The sequence below is a fragment of the Quercus robur genome, chromosome 10, assembly GCF_932294415.1.
Source record: "Quercus robur chromosome 10, dhQueRobu3.1, whole genome shotgun sequence".
Classification (NCBI taxonomy): Eukaryota; Viridiplantae; Streptophyta; class Magnoliopsida; order Fagales; family Fagaceae; genus Quercus; species Quercus robur.
In genome coordinates, this window is record NC_065543.1 from 43,273,113 (window position 1) to 43,284,320 (window position 11,208).

Sequence of the window (11,208 nt, forward strand, 5' to 3'; positions counted from 1 at the left end):
TGAGAATTGAATATGCAAACTTTGTGTACAAGGCAATTGGATTGCTTGTGTCAATTTAAATTAATTATCAGCAAATTAATGTCCACATATGATTGGTTTTCAGATATTTTTTGTAATTTTTATTTAGAAACACTTGGTAAATTTTTCATTAGTTCCAAAATAATGACAATGAAAGCACCGCACACCTTTGTTGTGGTAGTCACTCTATAAGTATAAATGCTTGTGGGGTGTAAGGGGGCAAAAGCGGAGGTTCAAGTCTCCAAGAGGGAGTTTCACACACATATACGCTTAGATTAGGCTAGAGTAGAAATTCTATCTTGTATCAAAAAATAATAATAATAATGACAGTGAAGCCTATTATATAGCACATGATACTTTTTAAATGATTGTTTTGGACATACTACATGGACTTTAGTGATTGGTGAAAATTTTTCACTCTCTACACTCACTTTATAATGATTACTCTTTATTATCAATTTGAACTCAAATTCCTTATTGAAATTAGTTAAGCTAATTAGTACCTATAGAAACGTCTTTAACTCAATTCTTGATATTTCAAGTTCTTTTGGATTATGGACATGCTTTATTTTCTTAAGAATCCAATCATGAACTAACTAGAAAAAAAGTCCAAATTTGGTAAGGATAAAGGGTGTAAAACCAATGTTTTACACCATCCAACAAGATATTGCTATATCAGTTTTTAACTTAAAAATCAATACATTTTACCATATATAATAACATCTCAATAAACTCTCAAGTTAAGTTGAATTTCCAAATAGCCATTAGAATTGATTAGGCATGGTTATGCCTATTCTTTAACAAATCTGAATTTGGTAAAAATGTGGTGTAAAACCCATGTTTTACACAATCCAATAAAAGATTGTCACATCAATTTTTTACTTAAAATTTAATACATTATACCACACATAATAATATCTCAATAAACTCACAATTAAATTGGATTTTCAAATGGATGTTAGAATTGATTGAGTGTGGTTATGCGTATTCTATAATGTGTAATATGATAATGTGGCATGTTAGGATTAGTTTGGTAAAACTTGGGTTTTACACCACATCCTTATAGAATTTAATCTCTTCTTTAACATATACTTTAATGATGTGGCATGTTAGGATTAGAAGGTGTCAAACTTGAGTTTTACACCACATCCTTTTAGAATTTAATCTCTTAGGAAAAAAAATGTTGCTTTGTAAGAAATACAAATACTACACATGATGGAGTTCATAAAATACATACTTTATATATAGACTCAAAGACAAATGACATACGTCTTGAAAAAGAATATCCTCCCAACCACCCAATGATGTAACATAACACTATGAGCACTAGTATTAGGGTGTAACATCCTCCAATTGTTATTTTACAACCCAAGACACCTAAAACTCACATCATCTAAGTTTGTATGCTTAAAAAAATTTGCAATCTTGCTACAGTAAGGTTGCATATATGCAACCTTAGAGCACTAACATCCGGAGATGCAAAAAAATATCTATTTTACCAAGCCATTTTACAACTCATCCAACATCTCAGTTTTTATTTTTACATACAATCTAATAAAATAATATAAACTACCTAATAAAATAATAAAAAGTACTGTTTCTCTCTCTTTTTCTCTTCACACACAACCACAAGATTTTTTTTTTTTTTTTTTTTCCTTTACAACCTATGAACAGTAAGCATTAGCATTTGGGGGTGGGTTGTTATTTTAGGAACCAACTCTCTCAAACTGAGCTTCACCCGGGTGTGGGTCGCTAAACAAATTTTTAGAAAGCATGAATAGTAAGATTGTATATATTAAACCTACTATTTATGGTTGCTAAACATAAAAGTAAATATAAAAGTACATGAAAGTACAAAAAAAATGAAAGAGAGATGGGACAGAAGTGAGAGAATGAGTTGATAGGGTAATTTAAGTTATTTTATTAGGTTGTATGTAAAAATAAAATCGAGATGTTGGGTGCATTGTTGGATGGGTTAGTAAAATAGATAAAGTAATAATATTTAAGGATGTAAAATAGGCATTTTTTTTTACATCCCCCATTGCTAGTGCTCAAGGTTGCATATGTGCAACCTTACTATTTATAGGTTATAAATTTTTTAAATTTACAAACCCGGATAGAGTGGGCTTTGGGTGTTTTGAGTTGTAAAATAGCAAGTAGGGGGTGTCTTGAATTTTTTCTGCAACAAAATTAGATTTGTATTTTTCATTAAAATACAAATCTGAATTTTTTCTTCAACAAAACCAAATCTTTATTTTTCTTTTAAATACATATCTGAATTTTTTCTTTTAACAAAACCGTATCTATATTTTTCATTGAAATAAAGATATGAATTTCTTTTTCAAAAAACCTAGATATGTATTTTTCGTTAAAACATAGACTAAATTTTTTCTCTTAAACAAAACCAGATCTGTATTTTTCATTACAACACAGATCTTTTTTTTTTTTTTTTTAACGAAACCAAATTCGTGTTTTCCATAAAAACTTAGGTTATGTTTAGTAACAATTTTTGTTTTCTATTTTCAAAAACTTGTTTTTGGGAATATAAAGAAAAAATAATTTTCTTGTATTTTTGAAATCAAAAATACGTTTGGTTAGTTGAAAATAAATAATAAATAAAAAATAGTTTTTTGAAGAAAAAAATAAAAAATACTAAAATATGTTGTTACTTGGATTTGAACTCTAATGCTAACTCATTAAATGAGACAGATTCATTAACTCAAATGTAGGTTTTCATTTACTTTTAAAAATTAGAAACTGAAAACAGTCTTTTGCATGTTTTCAGTTTTTTTCACAAATTGAGTTTTGAGAACAATTTTTGTATTTTATCTATTTTGGGTTACCAAACAAGTTTTTCAATCTCTAAAAAAGAAAATTGTTTTTGGAAATAGAAAATAAGGGGAAAAAAATAGTTAACAAACATACCCTTACACTCTCATAACAAATTTGTTTTCTTTCCATTTATAAATATAAAAACTAGATCTGAATTTTTTTTTTATAAAAAAAAAATTCATTCTTTTCATCATAGAAACTCGGGTCTAGAATTTTTACCAAGCATTCTCATCAAACTCTCTGTTCTTTTTTTAAAAATAAAAAATAAAAATTGCAGATCTAGGACTCTTAAATAGTAGATTGGCCATAGATTTAGAATTTAACATGGCATTGGTTGCACTTTAATTAATATCATACAAAGGGTACTAAAATGATCATCTTTGAGTGTAGAAGACCGGATTTTTTCTGGGCAAAATGGATGTCTAACACTTTCCTATTCTGTAGCCTAGACCCCAAACTTTAGATCTTAGGTTCGTAGAGATAGTGTCTTATTTTCTTTTGATAGATTGTAAATAGGAAACGAAGCCTTGCAATTTTTTTACTAAATTGTAACTAGGAAACAAATCTTTGTATACTTCTTTCTATCAAATTGTATTCATTTATTCTATCAATGAAACTTGGAATTATTCAGTTATGTATTTTACATAGCTTTTTTTCTTATTTTTTGTAACAAAAAATAAGTGGCAACTCCACTTAATCTCAAAATGAGAGCATCAAAAAAGTCCCAGTCTCTCACATAACCACATCAAATAGTTGTGAAAATCAATATGAAATTAATTGTGGTCCTAAAAAATTTTAATTTGGGTTTAAAAGAGTCTTGTCAATATTAGAAAGTAACAAGAAATGATAAACCCGTTTAATTGAAAGTGACTTGAACCGTTTTAAAAAGTGTATCAATTTCACGGAAAGAGGTCTTTATGTACATCTTAATTTTTTTCCTCGGATGAGAAAAAGGATAAGATATGATAACATGTATCTGTGTCAAAAGTCTTATTACTTAACATACATCAAAAGTTCAAATCCCTTTCTCACAATTAGTTAATTATAAGAAAGACTATAGATATACCTGTAGGTGAGTAGGTTCCACCTTGGAAGCTTGTGGCTTTATAATTTTTTTTTTTTTTTTTTCCTGATGAATAGGCTCTCTAATTATGTTATTTAAAAAAATTCAAGTTAATAAATTGGGTAAACATTTCTTTTTTGAATGGGAGTATATAATGTTATTTGTTATCTAGTGTCTTTCTAATTGTACTTGTAACGACGAAAAAGCAATAAATCAACTTGGTGGAAAATAAATGAAGATTTCACTGTTTGATATCACAATTAATTTGTTTGGAGAAGGGAAGTCAAATTTGTTTATGATTTTCAATGCAAATACTAAGAAGGTCTATGTCGGCATAGAATTGAATGAGAAATCGTTCTTCTTCTATTAATACACAGTTTAAGAACTGGTTAAGAAAAAATACAAGTATTGGTTCTCGGGTCTAGTCTGAAGTTGTGGTTATAGATGGATAAATTATTTTCTTTCTTTTTTCACTCTCCCCCTCACCTGGATCTTCTTTTTGCTTTTATATCTAGCTACAATCTATCTGAATCTTACACTTAGAGGGTTGAGATTGCATTCCTAAAACTCTTGTCTCATCCAAAACATACTAGCATGGTTTACACTATAATCTTAGTTGTGCCATCACTATTCATGATCATTTCCTTATTAATGCAGTCAGAGAAGTGGTTGTCTTGTATTTAATGTGGAGGGGATGGCTTCTATACCCTTCTTCCTTCATCTTTATCGTATTTCGTGTCAAGTCTACTTTCTTTTCTTTTTGATGTTTTAACTTTATGTCCTTTACATAACTAGTGCTCATCCCCGAAGTTCGAGATGCGTCCTCGGAAATAACCTTAACTGCCCATTTAAATTAAATTTGGGATCCTCGTCCCCCACAATACTTATTTTATTATATTATAAATGAATTATGACATTATAATTAATTTGACTGGTTTCATATAAATTAATAAATAATTTTTTTAATTATGTTTTGTTTTTTATTTTAAAAGTTAAACACACTAGTTTGTAAGATATATGTTGTAAAATTTGTAGTATCACTTGCATCATTTGTAAATAAAAATAAAATGAGTCTATAATGTTTAATAATTTTACTTAATTACTAAATAAAATAATCAAGTTTAGGGATGACTTAAATATTCACCAAAATCACTATAAAATTTTTCCTATAATTTACAATAAAACTTTTTATCATTAAACTAATAAAAGCAACAAACTTAAGATTATCATAATCAAGTTATATAAATAAATAAAAATCATGTTATGAAATTGAGACCATCTTTTGAATCTTACCACAAACTCCCAAATGATCAAAGTCTAAACTAAGAGAAGATATCTCATATATTCAATACATAGATGTCTCATATAGTGGAATCCTTACACCTACATAACCCATATATTATGAGCATTTGAAGCATGAGATATTTTTTCCTTAGCGAGATAGCTCTTCACTCCAATCCTACTACTCAGACTATAAAATATAAACCATAAGTCTCCTGGTTAAAAAAAATAAAAAACAAAACTTGTTAACTACATAGTGAAGAGTTTGTATAGTTTTTGACTCATGATCCGCCCATAACCTCCTGCAAACTACATACTGTACTATTAAACTAGAGAAACTTTAAAAACATAAATTTTGCCACAATTTAAAACTTATGGGTTTATGTAAAAGTGATTATCTATCCATCACAAATTGGCCACATCAAAATAGTAGTGACAAAAATTATGGCACATAAGTTGTGGTATTAAAGAATTGATTCTTGACAGTATCACTATATTATTCTTCAAGCAAACATAGATCGCTACATTTTTTTTTTTTTTTTGGTGTAATGATCAAACTAAGTTTAAGTGGCGTATATTTTTCGTGGAAAGTCATGGTCTTCTTAACTCAGTTAGTAATTAGGCATAAAATACACGTAAAATAAAACACGTACGTTCGTAAGGTTGAGAGAAACAAGAGTTTCCCGTTTGGTTTCCAAAGTTTGCGGAAATATATAATTGCGTTTAATTATTTGAATATAAAACTACAATTTACGTAATGAACGGACACTACAAGAAATCTGGGTTTAGGCGGCGTTTTTTTAGTGACGTTTTTAAAAAACGCCGCTAAAGAGTGACCATTTCGCGACGTTTTTCTTAAAACGTCGTTGTAACCCAAAACAATAGCAGCGTTTCTTAAAACGCCGCAAAAAGTAATGTTTTAGCAGCATATTTTTTCTTTATAGCGACGTTTTCTAAAAACCTCGCTATAGTTTTTAAAGAACTCCCACCATATTTTCAAAAAAATTTTGGGGAAACATATAGCGACGTTTTGGATAAATATATAGCGACGTTTTCAAAACGTCGCTATATGTTTCCCTTTCAAAATTTCACTAAGTGGGAAAGTTCCCCCCCATTTTGTCCTTTTTTTTTTTTGGGTCTCCTTTCCTTACACGTTTTTTCAGTCCTTTTTCTTTCTTGTCACTCTTTTTCTTTCTCAAACAAACTTCCCTTCCCACTTCCATATTCTCCCCCCTCCCACCCTTATCACTTCTTCACACTTAGCTATTGCCAGCCATTGCCGCCGCCGCCGTTGCCACCGCCAACCCACTACCACCTCTGCCACTACCATTCTTTTTTCCCTCTTTTTTGGTGTTTAAGTTTCTTTAAAGTGTAAGTCTTTGTGTTTTGGCTTATGGGTTTGCTTTGATTTGATTTTTCTTTAATGGGTCATGGAGTCTTTGTATTTTGGCTTATGAATTTGCTTTGATTTAGTTTTTCTTTAATAGGTCATGGAACTTTTGTGCTAATTTTTTTTGTTTGCTTGTTTTGGTTGGAGTTTGGTACAGAAAACTCCTATTCAAATTTGGATTTTTGAGCAAAAAGTCCTAAGCATCAAAGGCTAAATCATTGTAAGTTTATGTACAAGTTTGAAAATCTTGTTTTTTTTTTTTCCTACAATTTTTCTGTAGTATGTAGATTTTGAATTTTTTTTGTTATTAGTTTTGTGGTTTAGCTAGCTTGAAATTAATTTTTTTAAAAAGCTCACTACCTACTAATGTGTAAATAATCTCAAGTAAATGCTCTTTATATGTGTATATATATATATATATATATATATATATATATATATATTTCTATATTTATTGTTACTAAATTTTCAAGCACCATGATTCATTAACATTGGACATTTGATATTGTGGAATAATGATGATAGGTCTATTTGATCTATTACAAGCTTATTGCAAGCATATGTTAGTTATTGTTGAATTTTTAGTAGTTTTATATAGCATTTTTAATATTTTTTTAAAAAAATAATGAATAGGTTTTGCGACGTTTTAAAAACGTCACTAAAAAGCAAAAGGAAAATGCTTTTGTGACGTTTTTGAAACGTCGCTATTGGTGTGATTATTTGCGGCGTTTTATAAACGTCGCTAAATGTAATTTCTTATATTATGTACGAAAATGTTATATTATAAAATGTCACTAAAAGTTTCTGAGCGCCAATAAAGAGTACCATATAGTGACGTTTTTCAAAACGTCGCAATAGACCTATAGCGACTGCTCTATTGTGACGTTTTCAAACGTCACAAAAAAAACGTCGCTGTAGGCCATTTATGTCTATAGTGACGTTTTTGGGTTTTTAGTGACGTTTTACAAACGTCGCCTAAACCCAGATTTCTTGTAGTGGGAACACGTTATATTCGCATACTTAAATACGTAGGATAAAGTTTCTTAATAAAGAGTTTTGATTGCTGCCGTAATAATGGACTAATTAGAAGAAGAAAAAAAACAATTTTTTATACAACTTTGTAAGGTGTTGGAGTTCATTAAAAAAAAATTATATACATATAAGACAAATGATATAGGTGTGGAAGAATATTCTTAGATGACTCCACCTAATAATTCAACACTATAATAAAAAATATTTCATAGGACATAGACATATACACACATTGACTGGGTTATCCTTTTAAGCTAACACTACTTTAGGATTATATAACTTGTCTAGATTGTTAAGGCAAGAAAGAAAAAATCTAAAAAAAGAACAAAGAGAAAAGAAGAAAAAAAAATGGTGGAGAGGCTGAGCAACAAATGGGTGGCCACGGTGGCAAGCATATGGATCCAGTGTAGCAGCGGTTCATACACCTTCGGTTTCTACTCCTCAGTTCTTAAATCAAGCCAAGGCTACGACCAATCAACGCTCGAAACCGTGGCTGTTTTCAGAGACATAGGCTCAACCGCCGGGGTACTATCTGGGGTACTATACACCGCCGTAACACGCAATAATTACTCTGGTTTTTGTGGGCCATGGTTGGTCCACCTGGCAGGAGCGATCCAGGGCTTCTTTGGGTATTTTCTGATGTGGGCTTCTGTCGTTGGATTAATCCAACGGCCCAGGTTGCCGGTGATGTGTCTGTTCATGTTGTTGTCCAGTCATTCTATGACTTTCTTTAACACAGCCAACGTTGTTTCTGGTGTGCAAAACTTTCCTCAATTTAGTGGGACCATTGTGGGTATCATGAAGGTACATACATCATACATATATCTTTAAACTATTCTATGATTGCCCATATGAAGTTAATAAATTGAGTATACATTTTTCTTTACAAGTTGGTATATCTAACTTTGTCTTTTTTCTTTTCTTTTTTTTTTTTTTTGAGAAAGTGTTGGTATATCTAACTAATATATATATATATAGTGATGCAATTATATGTACCTCAACTGGTTTCTCAAAAAAAAAAAAAAAAAATCTACCTCAACTGGGTATGTATATTTTACTTAATTATTATATACAATAATTACAAAAGTTAAGCTTTTTGTAGTGATACTTTGGATTAAATAACGTATTTGAATTTGGTGAAAGAGTATAATTAAGTATGTGTATTTAACAGTTAGTTTGTTTTTCAAAAAAAAAACATTAGGAGATGAATTTTTTTTTTTTTTTTTTTTTTTTTACTTAGAATCATTAAGGGATGACTTAAATCTTCACTCAAATCACTATCCAAATTTTCCAATTATTTAGTATTAAGCTAATGACTTAGAATTATCATTTTAGATAGAATTTGTAGTGTGTTTTTACGTTAAAACCTCCTTCCCTCTTTATTATCTCTTTACTATGTGTGTATTTTTTTTTTCTTTTTAACCTTAGAATTATCATAATCAATTTCTGAGATTAACCATCTTTTGAATGTTGTCATGACTAAAGTCTTAAATAAAAGAAGATATTTCCTGTATAGAATATATAGATATCTCACAATTTGTGGGATTCTTACACCTATGTACATGTGGTCCATATATTATGAGCATTCAATACAAGAGATCACTTTTCTTATTTAGAAAGCTCTTCGTTGTTTCTCAAAAAAAAAAGCTCTTCGCTTTAATCGTGATGCTCGCCATAAAGTAAATCACAACTTTACTGGTTAAAAAAACAAAACTTGTCGGCAAACAATATATATGCAACGCATCTGAGTGAAGAGTCAGTAAATTTTTTGACTTGTGACCGGCCCATAATTCATAATCATTCCACTCTCTACCCAAAACTGTCTGAAATTTTAGATCATAACCTCCTTATTGATTGAAGCAAAAGTTACCAATGATTTTTGGCAACAATTTACTATACTTTTTTTTTTTTAATACAAGATAGAAATTTTACTTTAATCTAATTTAAGTGTATATATATATGTAAAACTCTCTTTTCGAGACTTGAATTCCGACCCTTACCTCTATACCCCATAAACACTTATACTTATAAAGTGATCATTGCATCAAAAGTATGCGGTAGTTTTACTATACTATTAGACTTTATTAGTCATACGTATTATATATGACCGGATTCTTGACAATATCACTACGTTTTTCCTGTTGTAATGATCAAGCTAATTAAGAATTGTATTTTTTATGTGGAAAATCATGGTCTTCATGAAACTTCTAATTCTAATTAAATGATTGCTTAAACTAGACATAAAAATGACTTCTTTTACAAATAAAAAAAAAAAAAAGGTGGCTTTTTTTGTAATCCCTCTTGCTTGAGCTATGCTATGCCTGTAATATTACCTTCTCTCTTTGTCAGGGATGTGCTGGTATTAGTGGAGCAATACTAATTCAAGTATATGACACATTCTACAAGGGCGAGCCAAACACATTCCTTCTAATGCTTGCTCTGTTTCCTACATTCATCTCCCTTGTGCTTATGCTTTTGGTGAAAATTTATAAAACAAACACAGGTGATGAAAAGAAGCACTTGAATTGTTTCTCTGCAGTTGTTCTGATAATTGCTGGTTATCTCATGATTATAACAGTTTTGGAAAACATCTTCAGTTTACCATTATGGGCACACATTTTCAAGTTTATACTTCTTTTGCTTCTACTTGCATCACCTCTTGGAATTGCAATCCAAGCCCAGAAGGATGATTCCAAGAGACTTTTAGAGATGTTTTCCTTTGAGAGTAATCCTTCAATGGATAACCCCGAGTCAATGGGCTCCTCGTCTAGGACCTTTTTAGCGAAGGATCTAGCATATCATGAACTACCTAGTGGTGAGGCTCAAGTTAATGTTGCTTTAGATCACACAATTCTGTTTGATGAAGAGGGTGGTATGAATCTTTTGCAAGCAATGTGCACTGTAAACTTCTGGTTGTTGTTTATTGCAATGGTATGTGGAATGGGCTCTACGCAGGCTGTGATGAACAACTTGAGCCAAATCGGACAATCTCTCAATTACACTACTGTGGAGACGAATAATTTGATCTCTTTATGGAGTATATGTAATTGTCTTGGTCGTGTTGGAGTTGGGTATTTATCTGATTATTTACTACACACAAGAGGCTGGCCTAGACCATTATTCATAGCTATTACTCTAGCAACAATAGTTATTGGCCACCTTGTTATTGCTTCTGGATTTCCTGGAATGCTATATGTGGGTTCAATTCTAATGGGTATTTGTGATGGTTCGCAGTGGTCATTAATGCCTACAATCACTTCGGACGTATTTGGTGTTAGGCATATGGGTACTATTTTCAACACTATAGCCATAGCATGTCCTGTTGGTTCATATATTTTCTCTGTTAGGGTTATTGGCTATATTTACGATAAGGAAGCAGGTGGTGAAGATCACTCCTGCTTTGGTACACGTTGCTTTATGTTATCTTTTTTTATCATGGCATCCTTGGCATTCCTAGGATTTCTTTTTGCCATTGCATTGTTCCAACGCACTAAGAGGTTCTATATGCTTAGAAGATTAAAGCATTCTTTAAAATGATGAGAAGTAAATATGTAAACTTTGTCTACAAGGCCATAGCTAAGGCCATACTTTT

General features: G+C 30.6%; 1 protein-coding gene across 1 annotated transcript; it reads left to right on the forward strand.

Moving 5' to 3' along the window:
• The first annotated feature begins 7,881 nt into the window (after positions 1 to 7,881).
• On the forward strand, positions 7,882 to 11,208 carry LOC126702205 (protein NUCLEAR FUSION DEFECTIVE 4-like). The gene is made up of 2 exons (XM_050400865.1): positions 7,882 to 8,420; positions 9,966 to 11,208. The coding sequence occupies exons 1-2, from the start codon at positions 7,965 to 7,967 to the stop codon at positions 11,151 to 11,153; spliced, it is 1,644 nt and encodes a 547-aa protein (XP_050256822.1). The 5' UTR covers positions 7,882 to 7,964; the 3' UTR covers positions 11,154 to 11,208.